The sequence below is a fragment of the Lactuca sativa genome, chromosome 8, assembly GCF_002870075.4.
Source record: "Lactuca sativa cultivar Salinas chromosome 8, Lsat_Salinas_v11, whole genome shotgun sequence".
NCBI classification, from domain to species: domain Eukaryota; kingdom Viridiplantae; phylum Streptophyta; class Magnoliopsida; order Asterales; family Asteraceae; genus Lactuca; species Lactuca sativa.
In genome coordinates, this window is record NC_056630.2 from 302,525,446 (window position 1) to 302,541,966 (window position 16,521).

At 35.5% G+C, this 16,521-nt stretch overlaps 2 protein-coding genes across 2 annotated transcripts; both read right to left on the reverse strand.

The window, feature by feature from the left end:
- Positions 1–662: 662 nt before the first annotated feature.
- On the reverse strand, positions 663–4,545 carry LOC111919824 (receptor-like protein EIX1). The gene is made up of 2 exons (XM_042897773.2): positions 3,591–4,545; positions 663–3,512 (listed from the first exon to the last, which is right to left on the reverse strand). Exons 1-2 carry the CDS (start codon positions 4,039–4,041, stop codon positions 835–837), a joined length of 3,129 nt encoding a protein of 1,042 aa, XP_042753707.1. The 5' UTR covers positions 4,042–4,545; the 3' UTR covers positions 663–834.
- Positions 4,546–6,144: 1,599 nt separating this feature from the next.
- LOC111919825 (methyl-CpG-binding domain-containing protein 9) lies at positions 6,145–16,287 on the reverse strand. The gene is made up of 10 exons (XM_023915397.3): positions 15,345–16,287; positions 13,856–14,342; positions 12,814–13,767; positions 12,099–12,728; positions 11,262–11,564; positions 10,830–11,174; positions 10,601–10,699; positions 9,428–9,874; positions 7,616–9,061; positions 6,145–6,704 (listed from the first exon to the last, which is right to left on the reverse strand). Exons 1-10 carry the CDS (start codon positions 15,770–15,772, stop codon positions 6,327–6,329), a joined length of 5,517 nt encoding a protein of 1,838 aa, XP_023771165.1. The 5' UTR covers positions 15,773–16,287; the 3' UTR covers positions 6,145–6,326.
- Positions 16,288–16,521: the final 234 nt, after the last annotated feature.

The following is a 16,521-nucleotide window of genomic DNA, read 5'->3' on the forward strand; positions in this document are numbered from 1 at the left end:
ATGTGTACGAAAAAAACATGGTTATCTAAACATGGACAAAAACCAAAGTTCCTTACCTATTTTGGTAATATTGAGTTTTTTGTGCTAAGTGCAAGTAGTCATAAGATCCATTGATGTGAAATGAAATTAGGTTGTCTGGTCTTGTGTATGAGGAGAAGGTTAAGTCTTGGGCCAACCCATTTTAGGCCCAGCTAGTTAGGGGTTAGGTTGTGTACGCTTAAGGGGATAGGTTGTATGCATTTTAAAGACCAAGCAACACAGCTTAGCCCATGACTAGTTGGGACTAAATTGGGTTAGACCAAGTCTAACCTAATTGTTCATTGACTGTCGGAGCATGATCCTAGGGCATACAGTCCCTAAGACGGTTCTTGTCCGGTATTACCAAAACGGGTAAGAAACTTTGGTTTTTGTCCGTATTTATGTAACCATATTTTTTTCGTACACATTTGGCCAATAAAGTTGTTTGACTTTTTCATAATAGGGTAATATTACTGTTCATATTACCTATTTTAAACAGGTCAAACAAGTTCAATGGTCAAATGTGAACGACAAAAACATGGTTACCTAAATGCGGACAAAGACAAAAGTTTGTTACCTTTCTAGGTCATTAAGCCTAAAATGTTACCATACAGAAACTTTATTTCAGTTCCTTTAAACAATCTAATCTAATTACCTGACCTTGTATAAATTCCAAAATCCAACAAAATTTTCAAAATTGACACTGTTAAACAACATCCATATTACAAAAATAAAATACAAATAGCAGTACAAAAAATACAATACTGATAATAGAAATCAAAACAAACATTTAAAATTACTTGCATTCCATAGGTTCTATGTGGCTTCTCTTCCTCCCTTGATCTTGGTAACTCTGACCATGACTGCAACTGCAACATATATCTTCTCCATGGCTTCCTCAGCAAACATGTAAATCTTTTGTCTCCACTGCTTCTTGAACAACAAAACTCCAATAACACCCCAAAACCCAGTTGCAAAACCACAAATTATATCCACGTAAAACAGCGATACCTCAGTCTTCTCATCAGCTGTTCCTTGTTTCTTCTTGCTTTTTGTTGTTGGGTCTTCTCCGAGATTTGAGCAATTCCTAGGCGATGGAGGCCCACATAAATCTTTGTTCCCTTCATATATCGATGGATCAATCAGGGTCTGAAGTTGCCTTCCTGTTGGAATTCGTCCCGACAGGTTGTTGTGTGACAAATTCAAATGACTCAAAAAGGTCAAATCTGCCATGCTTTGAGGGATTACCCCAACCAATTCGTTTCCAGATAAATCAAGAGATTCTAACTTCATCATGTTTCCAATGTTGTTTGGAATACGCCCATTGAGATGATTATTGGACAAGTTGAGACCTCCCAACATTGAAAGGGCAGTTAGCTCAACTGGTATTTCTCCAACAAGTTGATTGCTTGAAAGGTCCATGTTATAAACCAAATCCCAAGTTTTTGAATATTCAAGATCAACACCTTTCATGACCTGATCAACATTCTCATCATGCTCATAAGAGTCACCAGCCCCATATCCGCTACTATTAACCATGGCGTTCAACTCTCCTAGACAACGAGGGATATGTCCCTCTAAGTTGTTGTGTGCAACATCCAAAATTTGAAGATTTGAAGCTTTGCACAAAGTCTCAGGAATTCTTCCGGTGAAGTTATTTTTATGTAACCTTAAAACAATCAAATCTGTAAGCTTTTCTCCCACCCACTCAGGTACATTTCCACATAATTTATTATCCCCCACATCTAAGATATTTAAATCTGGTAAGTTCCCTAATTCTCTAGGAAGTTCACCAACAAAGTTGTTGTCATTCAATTTTAACCGAATCAATGAATTGAGACCTAAAGAACTTGGAATGCCACCAGACAACCGATTTGAGCTAAGTATCATGGCATACAATCCTTGCAAATTCTCAAGACACTTGGGAATTTCCCCGGTCAACCTATTTCTGGAAAGATCAAGATATTCCAGATCTGTCCTTCTGCACAATGAACTTGGAATCGACTCATTGAACAGGTTATTTTTTAGAAATAATACTGGAACAAATCCATATGGACCATAAGTTGCCCCATTAGGAAGGTTTGTCAAAGGTCCGGTGAGTTTGTTGTGAGAGAGATCTAAGAAAGGAATGATGGGCATCTTTCGCAACCATGTGGGAAGAGGCCCTGAGATTGTAGCATTGGACAACTCTAATGACCCAAGTTTCCTTTGATTTCGAAGCCATTGTGGAAATTCAGTTACAATATTGCAAGAACTGAGTCGAAGGGTTATCAATTGGAATGGAGGTGTCCACTCATATGAAACATTGAATGTCAACTTGGTGTTGGAAGAAGCATCCAAGTACTTCAACATTGAAAGATTAGCAAAATGGGCTTCAGAAACTACTCCTTCAAAAAAATTGTTAGAGGAATCTAGATAATGGAGTTTGGAAAGTTGCCCGATTGATGTTGGGATAGGGCCTGTTAACTGATTGGAACGTAGATCCAAATATGTTAAAGCTGCTAGATTTCCAAAGGATTCTGGAATTGAACCATTCAATTGATTATTAGAAAGGTCAAGTTTGGAAAGATTGCCAAGGAATGTAGGAATAGGACCACTTAACTGGTTATTAGATAGATCTAATACTTCTAAAAATCTTAATCTTCCTAGAGATTTGGGGATTAGGCCTGTCAATCTGCTGCTTGATATATCTATCCCTCTTAAATTGGCCAGTCGTCCAAATGATTCTGGAATTATACCAATTGAACACCTACTTAAATCCAACCATTCCAAAGCATATTGAGAGCACTCTGATAAGTTTTTTGGTGAGTTGATCATTTCTATTTCAAAATGATTGTTTGATGCATGCAATTGTTTCAGGTGACACTGTCTCCAGATTCCAACATCCCCAATCTGCTTGAACTGGTTTGAGGAAAGATAAAGCTCTAGAAGGTTAGGCATAATAGGAACCGAAGAATTCAGCATGTTTTCTGAAAGGTCAAGGACTCTTAGGGAAGTCATGTTTGTGAAAAATGATGGAAATGGGCCTTCAATTGAGTTTCCTCTAAGAACTAAGTGTTGGATGTTAGAAAGTGTGGTGAAATTAAGACGAGAGAAAGATAGATGCGTCTTATCGAGCCCACAATATGACAAATGCAGCTCTGATAAACAAGGCATCATGCCTAGAAAGTTTGCAAGGTTCCATGCCAAACTAAGATTAAAGTATGAAAGATTGAGGAATGTTAGGGATGATGAAATGTTTTGAAAAAAGCCGGGGAGTGGACCTTTGAAAGAATTTAAACTAAGATCTAGGTGTATGATGTTGGGAAGTATTCTACTCGAATTTAGAAAATGACCAATATCAGCATTGGAAAGTCCACAATCCGACAAACTCAACTCTTTTAAAGAGGGAATCATGTAAAACACCATGTCCATGTTTTGTGCTCCACCAAGATCTACCAAACTCAAGTCAAGATGCTCAAGTGAAGAAAGGCCTGAAGTCCATGCCATATCATCTGCCATCAGCCCTCGGTTTAAACTAAGATCAAGAACCTTTAAATTAGAAAGATTTCCAATGTGATGAGGAATATTACCTTGAAAAACAGCATTAGATAGATTGAGGTAGGTGAGTTGTTTCAAGGATCCAATGAACTTAGGAATAGTGCTCCATCTAAAATCATTCCCACTTAAGTCCAAGTATTTTAGATGTCTCAACTCTTCCAAAGAAGAGTTCACCTCATTACCACTTAAGTAGCAGCCATCATCCGTGTCTTGAGATCCCCAACATCCTCTAAGATGAAGGCTCTCAATGGTTGCATCACAGTGAATTCCTCCCCACATGCAACAGTCATCACCAACCCATGTGGACAACATTCCAGAAGGATCTTCAACACTGTTTTTGAACTTGAGAAGAGCAAGTCGATCTTTCTCAGAGCAAACCATACTTGTATTTCCACCACTCAAACAAGTAGTATATGTGGCTTCTGCAAACAGAAACGCACATACAAAAATTAGATGGAGCCTTAAACCCCTCGGATTATCCATTATCAACCCGGTTTAAAGTTTGGAATAAAAACTGAAATAGAAAGATAGGTTGAAGATGAAGTGATGGGTTGCTATGATGAAGGAATTGGTTGATTTATAAAGCCATAAATAAACAGAAACTTATACTAACGGAAGTCAATGATATAGTTGTATTCTTGTATATTCCTACACGCTAGTTTCCTTTTTTTTTCTTGATCAGAATAACTGGTTTAATTAGTCCCTTTTTTTTCTTGTGTTCCTACAGACATTAATGAACAGAAACTTATGCCATTGGAAGTCAATGACAGTGTTATATTCTTGTGTTCTTAATACCTCATTGCATTCGCAATTGTATTCGTCAACAACTCTTTAAAAAATAGAGTATATTACAAATTCAGTCCCTGTGGTTATGTGGTATTCTTGTATTCGTCAACAACTCTTTAAAAAATAGAGTATATTACAAATTCGATTGTAGCATGAACATCCTCATAGATTGATTTTGTATTAGTTTTGAACCCGATCAGACTTAAATCTTCAATGGAAAAACTTGGGAATAAAACCTAAATCAAACGGAAATCCAATTCAAAAATCATCCGACAAGCACTCAAACTCTTCTCTGTTTTACAAGAAAAAAAAAATCATAAAGTCTCCATTAGAGCTTCCAATGCAGTTACAGAGAAGCTAACCCTAACGAGATTCACAAGAGAGGAACACAAATTCGGAATCGGCCCTGAAAAGAGATTGTTTTGGAGGTAGAGATTACAGAGGTTAACGAGTGACAAGATGTCAGCGGGTTGTTTACTGGAGAAGAAGTTGTAACGGAGGCTGAGAGTGGCGAGTCAATAAGTTGGCCGGAGAGTAGAGACCTTCTAACCCACAATTTTTTATTATTATTATTATTATTTTTTTTTTGATACAATAGACAAATTATATGTTTTAAAAAAAGAAAAAAAAAAGTGTTCCATGATCGGAGAATATGTAAGTAGTAATATTTTATTTGATAAATGTAGTGGAATGAATGGTATGGCAAAAAAAAAAAAAAAAAAAAACTACGGATAATATCGATGATTGGATATGTTCTAATTATGTATTTCAGTATTTTGAAGATAAAATTGAAATAAAAATGAACACAATTTAAAGACGTAACAAAACCGATATAACAATAATGAGAACTTCATATTTCAAAATTTAAAACCAATTTTTTTTCTATGGAGTGGGATTGGATGTGAAAGCATTAGACAATGTTATGCCAGTTTTTATTCAGAATCCAAATCATGGTGTAATGGTTACTTATTTTCCAAAAGTAGAATTTTAGGGGTGTTTGGATAAATAGTTTTTAGCTTATTAGCTTATTGCAGTGAGAATAAACATTTTTTTAAAATGTGTTTGGATTAGCTTATTGCGGTGGGAATAAGCAATAAGCATTTAAGTGTTTGACAAAATAAAAAAGTTTGTATTTTTATATATTTAGATCGCTTAACTTACTATACACTATGTTTAAGAAAAAAAAATCAGTTTAATGTGTAACTTGTCACACCAAAAAAACTAACAAATCATAACTTCAATAAACAATCGTCCCGTTACATAAAATTGAACTTGAAATGTGGAAGGTTTAACATTAAAAAATGGCAAACGATTTTTGAAGCATAAAACACAATCTAATCATTGAATGTGATTTAAGGCCTTTTAATTTTTCTAAACCTTCTCACTAACATCTTCATAGCGACATAGTCAACATCCATCTTCATAGTCACTTTATACAGAGTATATGATTTTCTCTCATTAGAACATAATCAACATATACCTCATATACAATCATAATATACTACTTCCATAAAATACAATGATAATAATTTCCACGTTCAAATTCAAAATACCAAAAACATGAAACATATCATATACATACTCCAAAAATGTCTTCCATTAAGATGATATATGAGCTCACACATCATTCCATGTGTTTAAACTTGTATAAGCCTTGACATTTCTTGTTTGATTATTGAACAAGTCTCTATCTCATCTTAGTTTTTTGGGTAGAACAACGAGTTAGAATTGTATGCCATTAACACCCGTCTTTTTTTTTTTTTTTCAGTCTAATACATGTCAAACACAAAACAAGATTCATAGTTCCAAAACAATGTTAATCCTCAAGAAATCACCATGGTTGTTTTCCAACTCAACAACATTCAAACAAATATTTACAACACAAAACTACACATGTTTCATTTCAACTTCTATATGATCAATGAATGAAGCCCATCTTCTAGCATTTACAAAGTCTAAAAAGAAAAGCAACTCTAATTTGATCAAGTATCAGAATCCCTCATCCTCTTCTTTGATCTGGTTTTAGGCCTTGAACCCTCGGTTGTCACAGGTGAGCTGCTTGCCCTTTGACTTTGACTGTTCTTTGGGGTTGACTTTTCCGAGGAGTCTTTAGCATTTGACTTTTCAGAAGTCTTCTTTTCAGATTTGGAACTGTTGGGTGTTAGGGGTTCTGTGGGGTCTAGATTGGGTGTCGGGGGTTTTTCGTAATAAATGGCTGCATCAAGGGCGTATATTCGTAAAGCAAGAGCTGAAATATTTGAGATTTTAGCAGCGGTTGAAGGGGATGACCAATACCACCATTCTTTTCTTAAGTATTCTGTTTTAATCATGTCCTCTAACATGAGTGTTGCTTGCACCATCTGAAAAGACCATTAAATGTTAAAAGATAATTACTTTAGCAGTGTCTTTTTGAGTGTTTGACAAACTTTGATTATTGAAGAAAATGAATAAACAATATGATTAATAAGAAGATTCTAAATAGTGAAAGCCTGGTTTTTGATAGTTGCTGATTAAGATTCCCCCGTCTTCTTTTATCAGACTCAGTAAGAGGCATATCAAAGGCTATAGGACCAAATCAAAGGCTTCTAATTGTGGTATCAAACAGTCTGAATCAAAGGCTTCTAACTGTTGTATCAAACAGTCTAAATCAAAGGCTTTTAATTGTTGTATCAAACAGTCTGAATCAAAGGCTTCTAATTGTTGTATCAAATAGGCTGAATCAAAGGCTTCTAACTTATCTGAATCAAAGGCTTCTAATTGTGGTATCAAACAGTTTGATTCAAAGGCTTCTAATTATGGTATCAAACAGTCTGAATCAAAGGCTTCTAATTGTGGTATCAAACAATCTGAATCAAAGGCTTCTAATTTATCTGAATCAAAGGTTTCTAATTATGGTATCAAACAGTCTGAATCAAAGTCTTCTAATTATGGTATCATGCTGTCTGAATCAAAGGCTTCTAATTGTGGTATCAAACAATCTGAATCAAAGGTTTCTAATTGTGGTATCAAACAGTCTGAATCAAAGGTTTCTAATTGTGGTATAAAACAGTCTGAATCAAAGACTTTTAATAATGGTATCAAACAGTCTGAATCAAAGGCTTCTAATTTATTTGAATAAAAGGCTTCTAATTGTGGTATCAAACAGTCAGACCCGGTCCCTAACTTTAATATCATTTTGTTGTGAACTCGTACTAAACTTCAATAACATAATTTCAAAGATATTAAATTAATCTTGCACTATATAAAATCTTTTTGTTGCAAATAACTTTACCTCATAGATTGATTGTGAAGATTTTACCAAACTACGCCAAGCACGTAAGCGATCCAAGCCTCCTCTTGAAGGTCTCAAAGAATCTTCCGGAAGCGCAGTTTCCATATCAAACAAATTAATCTTAAGACACCTAAGAATTTCAACAACACGGCCCGTTAACGGCTTCAAAGAAGATTGGCATATTCTCAATGAGCTTCTATTCTTCAACAATGATTTTCCACTTGTACCCTTGGGTTTCAATCTTTCAACCTTAGATGGTGTCTCATTTGTACCCAATAGAAGAATATCTGTTGACCCGTTTTGGGAATTAACCAATTTTTTCGTTTCGGAAAATAATAATAAAGCGGAATTACTGTCTTGTGGGTATACAAATGATGGAGTCCCGTTTGACCCGATAAGACCGATTTCTTTGACTTCTTCTTTAAGAGAACTCCGTGTACAAAACTTGGCCCGAATTTCTTCAAAAACAAATGGCGAATCAGATTCTTCATGATTGGTCAAAGCCTGCGGTTTGACTAACTTGACCTTTTTACCCTTTGTGGGACCCTCACATTCTTGACGATTGTGACATTTTCCATCATTATGCCCTTCGAGCTCCTCGTTGGTCAAAAACGTCCAATGACATGAAGAACAATGGTGTCGGGTAGGCCCCGCTAACTCCAAACAATCACACCTATATAATTTCCCGTTCTTGACCATTTTACCCTTGCACCCGTTCTTTTTCGAGAAAGAACCAAACTTCTTTTCCAACGCTGCCCTTGCCTTGGTGCCATACACGGGATTATCATCGACAGTTTGAACATGGTTTTCAAGGGCGTTTACGTCATTTACTCGATTCATGTGCCACTGTCGGATTGTCTCTTTGAGTTCTTTCTCTTTTGTATCATCATCTCTCAACCACCCAATGAGCTCTTGGATTTCCGCATCGGATTCATAGCAAGTCCAAAGAGAGTCATTATCATACATTTCGGGCATTTTGGTAATTTCACCTTCATTCCTACGACTAGGTGGGCCCGACACAACAACCCGTTCAGGGCTGCTAAGGATCCAATAAAGTCTTCCAAGTAAATCCCGACCCAAATAATCTCTTCTAACAACGGGTCTTGCTATTTTTGACTCCAAAGTTGCAATCTTTTCTTGTAAAGAAGAAACCCCACAACCCGATTCTTGAGCCTGGCCTGTTTTCATGGGTCCCGCATGTTTGTTTTCGTCATTTTCTTCTTTCTTTATTTGACTTTGAATATCACCAGATTTAGAAACAGATAACTGCTCTTCTTGACATGTATCTTCGCTTTCTTTCTCTTTCTCTTTTTTATTTTGATTTTTTAATTCTTTGTAGAGCTTTCGCAGCTTCTTTTCAGAATCACCTGAGTCAGGACTGATGTGGTTTCGGACAACTCCCGAGTTCAAGACCTCATCACATAGGAATTTGAAAAGGAAAACTCTCTGCAAAAAAAAAAGATACAAACTTTATACTCCATGATCATCAAATGCAATAATATATAGCAATCTACTCTCATTTCTTTCTGTTACAACATGCTTTCATTTTTTTTCTTATTAAGACATTGCACTTTGAAAAATCTATCCAATTGTAGCATTGAAAATTGCTTTATATTTCCATGAAAATTACTTATTATAAATTCACAATCTATTATCTATCCAATCATAAAAGTGAAAATTACTTTATATTTCCATGACACTCATAACATTGGGTAGATTTTTTAAAGCACAATGTTGTAACACGAAGAAATAAAACAAATCAACCGAAGTAAGCTGCTATTTCTTATAAATAAATTAAGTCAAGAAAAGAACCTCTTCAATGCCTAATTCCCAATACTCCATCAGCTCCATTGTATCTGCTAATGGAGCCAAAATCTCCATTAAATTCCGAGTAAATTCCTTTTGAAGTTTCTTCTTGCCACGTAAGCGACATAGTGCGCGGGTCCCACACCTCTCATCTTGTGGCACGGGTTGAGTTGATTTGCATGAAGGGCAATACCAATTCCCATCAGGGATTCTTGCAAGTGGAGGATCTAAACAATACGTATGGTATTCGGAATCACATTTATCACATAGTAATACACTATCATCATCTTTATCCATCCCACATACTTTGCATACCCCATCCTCCCATGGTGCAGGGGGAATTGGGGATTCCGTTGTTTCAAGGAGTAGAGAGTTTAACTCTTTTTTCCCTTCTTCACTTGATGAGTCAAAACTATTCCCGTTTTCCATGATTCGATTGAATAGGTTAAGTACCTAAGGTTGTACAAAGGTCATACATATATTGGTCAAAGATGTTATGGAATATAAGGTTGACTTGTTTTTACCATTTTCCATGGTCCCATAGTAGTGTTTGGTATGATGGAATCGAGGATGGAATAGAATTGTTGATTCCGTTGGAATGAAAAAAGTTAACCAATATTATTTTTTGTTATAATCTTATTTGAGTTGTAATAAGCTTTGATCATGTTTAATTTTTTTATTTTTGTAAACAAAAGTTCATTAATTATATATAACAAAGGATTATATTGTCACTTTTTTCCAGTTTAACCACCCAATTTTCATTTGTGCTTAAAAAACCACCTATTTTTGGATAAAAATTCTATTGCGACAACAATGAATTGTATTTTTTTGCTAAAAAAGCAACTAATTTTCATTTGTGCTAAAAACCCACTCATAAATTGGTTGTTAAACCAAACTTTTGGAAAAATATAGTGTTTTTTTCGTAATTATCCCATTAACAAATGTAGATATTATAAATAATTGTATATATGAGAGGTAAAAATAGATAATGAACTTTCATATAATATAAAAAATTTAAATAAAAGTTCATTCCAATCCTACAGGCCAACCAAACATGATTACGGAATGTAATGACTGATTCCATTACCTTGTTCATTCCATTCCATTCCATCCAACGAAAAATGAAACCCACAAAGATGAAAATGTTAAAAGTATTTAAGTACTAAGTTATTAACTAACCTCTTCTTCATACGATTCTTCAAATTTTTTTGATAGTGTTTCAATCAACTCCATGTGATCAGGATAATCCCGATAAGCTATTCGTAAATTTTGCCAAACCTGAAAGAAAAAAAAAAAGAAAAACACCATAACAAATGAGAGGATAACTTCAGTGAATCAATCTTTTCTTTTTCTTTTTAGTTTTTTTAAGTATCCAAAAGTGTAATATATAATATATAATATATAATACCTCACGAACATCCTCAATGAAAGATTCATGTGAAGTAACATAGAACCCTGCAGCTAATCTAAGATCAATTGTCCTAAAATCCAATGGACGAGAAACCATTGCAGGGTACCCAAGTACCCCTGTATCATCAGGATCATTTGGCTTCAAATTAGTTTTTGCCAAAAGATTAAAAAATATCCTATCTTCATCTGCATTAGCAACACAACGTAACACTATGCGACACTTTTTCATAACAGCATCAGAAAGCGTCCTCACACCACTTTTTTCCTTCTCTTTCTTCTCAATAATCGGCTTCTGTAGAGGGTTTTCCACTCTCATTCTCTCAAGAACCAATATAACTGCCCTCTGTTTCACTTGAGTTAGTTAAAATAGTGAAACTAGACATTGAGAGTGTAAAGAAGATAAGTAAAAGTTATAAAGACTAAAGAGAACCTTTGTGGGTCCTGATGCATTGCCTTTGTAGACTTCCTTGCTTATGGAATGTTCTAGAATGTCTTTAGCCCAGTCGGGTGGATTTTTGTTTAGAGATTCATGAATGCATCTTCTGATTCTTGCACCTACATTTGTGGGTAGTTTTCTTACAGGTTCTAGAGCTTGTGTCCATTCAGGGGAATCATCATCAATCATGTTTGTGTCTTTGATTGAGTCTCCTGTATCATCTTTTTGATCTATGATAAAGTCCACAACTTTATTGTTCATTGATGAAAATAATTTCTTGGAAGCTTCTGCAAGAACCTGAAAAAACAAAATTCAAGAAATCTTCATTGGTAACATAAGAATTCATGATTCTATGTATGCAAAATAACAACACATAATCTCCTAAATTGTTGTATTAAAAGAGGGGGTTGATATTTTAAGGGTAAAATACAGAAACCCATGATTTTATCGATTTAGCCACTTAACTATTTTATATAGTGATTAAACCATTCTACTGTTTTTAACCATTTAAAAAGACATTTTTCCCAATTACCCAGACTTTAAAAAAGGTTAAAATACAGAAACACAATGTACTTTCACCTTTTTTATCAATTTAGCCACTAAACTATTATTTTAAATTGAAAAATAGTGAAGATAGTGAAAGTACCTAAAATAGTTTAAGTACCTAAAATCGATAAAAATAGTTAAAGTACACGTCTTTTTCTGCATTTTGACCTTACTTTAACAGTAACTTCTGTAATCACATCTAATACACTATTTATTTATAAAATTCAAGAAAAAATATTAAACGGGTTGACCCGTTTTCCACCTATAAATGTGGATCTATCTTACCATGGCATCAGCCTCCATTGCAGCTACTCCAGTAAGTGAACCACAAAGTGTGCCTCCATCACCATTCAAACAATGAAACACTTTTCCACATTCATGAGTCAAAAGCTCTGATGATTCAAGGTTTCCATCCATACACAATGCCACCAAAATAAATCTTCGGGCAACTTCAGGCCATGTAAATTCATTCACTGGAAACATATCAAGATTTATCTTCTTCCCAACACCTGCCACCTCAGCATCTTTCTTCTTCCCTTTTCTTGACTTTGACTCCACAACACCAAACGGATCAAAGATTTCCTTAACTTTTGCTAACATGTCTTCTATCAACACTTTCAGTAGTGACATGTGGAACTTTGACAGTTGGACACCTGTACATTTGCTAGCTGCTTCTGCTCGATAACCTTCTTCCTCGCATTCTTCTGTTGCATCAGAATCTTCGCTGACATCATCATCCGGTTTGTTGACTTCACATGCTTTCATTATCGTGTCTTTTTGAAGATCATTCAAAGATCTTTTCATTGGCTTTAAATTATCAATCCATGGATTCATCAACTCGTTTTCCAAAACGTGTCTAGAGACTGGTGCATCCAAACCCAAAACTTCATAAAACCTTAAACAGATTTCATACGCCTAAAAGAAAACAAAAAATTGGAACTTTAGACATAAAGATACAAACTTTATCTCACTTTTATAATCTAAAAATTCTAATTATTACCTGAATAACATCACCAATCAAATGAGGAGGAAGATTTGAGGCAACCAAATTGCCAGGTGGACTTTGTCTTTTGTGGGATCTTCTCATACTATTAGAAACTGCTGAATGTTGTAAACCGTTTTTACTCAAAGCCATAAAGAACCCACTTCCAATAGTTTGTGAGCTTGAGCCTTCACATCTTGCATTCAAAGATTTATAATTTGAACAAGAACTAACCCCAGGAAGCTGTTCTATAAGTTCTTGCACAAACTCAACATCTAAACCAAATCTATCAACTTCTAACCATTTTCTCAGCTCTTGTAAACAAGCTTCAAGCTCATCAATGGTCAAAATCTTATCCGGGATGCTGTTGACCGGGCCCGCTAAGTAACAAAACTTCCTTAATGATTCAAAATCGGATGTTGGTCCAAGATATTGTTCATCAACTCGATGGTTGCAGCAAAAATTTAGGACGTTTTTACCCCTATAAGCCTCACGGCATGCTTTTAGTAAACTTTCCACAGCTTTTTTCCAAGCGGATGTTATCGATCTTTCCTCAACTATAAACTCACCAATCACATCATTTTGAAGATTATTTTCGGGTTTTGAAGTTATCTTTAAAGAACATGAAGATTTATCATCATCAAGGTGAGGTGGAGGAGAATCGTCTGTGAGCATAAGGTGAATGTTTGTATCATCATCATCATGTGTTGACTCACATTTTGTAATGCATAACACTTTTGAAGCATATGGAATTGATTGATTAGTGCATGGGTATCTATGTATCCGAAAAATCGGGCCAGAATCTCCACCTTCTAAAACATTATGGATGAAAATGGACCCTGTAAATCTATCATGCCAGATAGATTGATAACCAATGGGCCAGATTTGAGAGGTATTGTGAAATGAAAGGTGTGGATCGATTTTTCCAACTGACATAACAAAAAGGTCTTCAAACTGAACAGGAAAACCATCCTGATGCAATGAAAGATAACGGGTAAATGATAAAGATTGATAAAGATTGATAATTTGAATGATAAGAAGAGTATATTAACAAACTTACAAGAAAAGATTGTGACCCATGTGTCCAATTTGCCACATTACTATCTTTCTTGAGGTTACTTCCTCTCTTTGTTCTTTTTGTAGAATGTGATCCTTTTTGCAATATAACAATCCCACTACCCTTTTCGTCTTTCTCAAAGGAATTATATGCAGGAATCAAACCGAGGTGGTGAGCAACTTCTGACATTGAATCAAATCGTTTTCCATCTGGGGCGAAGTAAACTGCAGAAGTTTTGTAATTTTTTTCTGAATATTCGAATTTAACACGCCACCCATCTCCTAAAACACCTCGTTTTTCAGATATGTAGTCTTTAAGTGCTTGAAGATATACTAAGTTGCCTTTTTGTGTTGCAGTTTCAAGATTCATGTGTGCAAAACGTGCTGGATTTTGAGAAGGAAATCCACTTGCTATGAGTCTCATATCTGGATGAGCCATCTGAGAGCTTAAAGTAAAGCCAAAAAAAGGGTTACGCCTCATATCCTGCATTCTAGAATCCAAAAAAGACATAAATTTTAGTAAGAATGATAAATCCTTTTGTATATCATGCTTCATGTCAATTAGATAGCAGAACAGGTTGTACTGTGTTTGGTTTGCATTGGATTAGGACAAAGACAGATGTCAATAGGACAAAATTGTAGTTTTTTGTTCCACCCAAAAAGGTCAATGATAAAGACATGACATGACATGACATAACAAGTTGTCTTGTATTTGTCATGCATTGGAATAGGACAGAGGCTGATGTCAATGGGACAAAAATTGCAGCTTTTTGTCTCACCCAAAAGGGTTAATGATTTAAACATGGCATGATAGAACATGTTGTATTGTGTTTGGTGCACATTTATCTAGGACAAAGACTGATGTCAATGGGACAAAAAACCGCATCTTTTTGAGTCGCCCTAAAAGGTCAATGATGGACATAGCTTCAATCATCTAATGATGTAGAACTATAATAAGAACAAAACCAAATGACATGTGTAAGTAATCTTTAAGTGATGTGAATGTCACAAGTAGAAAGAATGAAGGATTGATTGATACCATATAATCTGCCATATGAAAACCCAAAGGGGTTCACTTTTCTCTTTAAACAAGGTATCAAATTGGCTTTGCCTTCACTCATATCATAGAGTTGGAATTTAGTAAGATCTTTAGCCCTAAAATGCCTAAAGATTGTCTAATAGGTATTGAAAGAGGATTGGTTCTGAAAAAGAAATAAGCTAATTTGCAAACTTTCGATCCTACTCTTTAATTTTTGATTCTAGAATAACCTTATAAAGGGGTAACAAAATAATACTTCAAACCCTAAATTACTTGCAAAATCAGAAGGGACATTTTTCTGCCATTTACAGCAAAATTATTGATCATTCACGACATAAAACCAATGAAAAGACATCGATTATGCGAGCATATATCTACAAAACATCTTCGATCAAGCATTTTGTTCGAGTATAAAACTTTACGCATAAAAAAGATGTGGAAGTTGTCAACATACTTGGGATTGGGGAAGCTTGCTGCTAATACGAGCTCTGAATTGACGAAATAATCCTCCTCGACACCGTCGGCCTCTTTTGGCGGAGACGAATTCATGTCAAAAAGCCCTGAACCACACCCGCCGCCGGCAGTTAACGAGATCCTCCTCCCACTGCGGCATTCTATCAAACACTCGAAACACTTCCATTCCCTTTGCTCTTCTCTCACGCCCAAACACTCGACATGAAATCGTCTCCCACAATCACCGCATATCACCATGGCCCCTTCCAGTTCGCCACAAGAACCGCATCGGTGCTCCGCCGCAAAAACACCGCCACCGACAATTTCTCGGGGAGACGGAAGGGGTGCTTCGTTAAGATCAATCTCGAAAGCCACTGAACGGCCACTGGTTCCAGCTACTGATGAACTAGCCGAACCAGAATGCTCCATCAAAGTTTGGATTTTCTTTCCAGGACCCACAATTTAATTCAGGTCAAATCATAAAGATAAATGAGCAAAAGTCTCTCTAACACGAGGCATTGAAGTTGTTCGAATCTTTACGACGGTCGATTAAAGAAACCCACCAAAAACTTGACTCTTTTCCCAAATCGCGAAAAGTAATGCAACTCGATTTTTGAAAAAACCATGAAGCATTATGAAGGATTTTTGAATCAAAAGTAGGTGTAATCGAAGTAGTGAGTGGAATCTTTGTAGGTTGAAATGAAATGGGTGTAGCAACGGAGACAGTGAGAAGATTTTCCGGCGAGAAGAGGCGAAACGTAAAGCATACGATGTGAGAGAAAGGAAGCTGGGACCGAAGTGAAAAGAGGGTTAAAGAAAGCTGTAGAAAACAGACTCTAATCTTGTGTTGAAGCGAAAGATGGAAAGCAAAGAAAGCCCTGGTTTTGGGTTTTCCTCGAGAATCGCGAAGTGGAGATTTCTTGGTTTCCCGTCTGTATGGTCATTTGTCGATACCACCCCTTCGGTAAAAATGCAATTTTATAGTTATAAATTAATTTATATTACAATTTGATACACAAGGTGTCATGAAATTTGTATGCAACATGTTATGATATTTAAAATTAAAAAAAAAAAAAAAAAAAAAAAAAAAAAAAAAAAAAAAAACACTATGTTTTAGCTCATGTTCCAACATAAATTTTCAGCAATTATACAAAGACTTTTTACATATATACAAACTT

Bases quoted from the DNA above. Each gene is read 5' to 3' on its own strand.
- LOC111919824 (XM_042897773.2), bottom strand. From the start codon at position 4,041: ATGGATAATCCGAGGGGTTTAAGGCTCCATCTAATTTTTGTATGTGCG. The intron at 3,513-3,590 runs GTAATATTCCTC...GGCTGATGGCAG, and splicing joins ATCTAATGCTGTTTTTCAAG to ATGATATGGCATGGACTTCA.
- LOC111919825 (XM_023915397.3), bottom strand. From the start codon at position 15,772: ATGGAGCATTCTGGTTCGGCTAGTTCATCAGTAGCTGGAACCAGTGGC. The intron at 11,565-12,098 runs GTAAGATAGATC...TTGTTTTTTCAG, and splicing joins CAATGGAGGCTGATGCCATG to GTTCTTGCAGAAGCTTCCAA. The intron at 9,875-10,600 runs GTTAGTTAATAA...GTACAACCTTAG, and splicing joins AAGAATCGTATGAAGAAGAG to GTACTTAACCTATTCAATCG.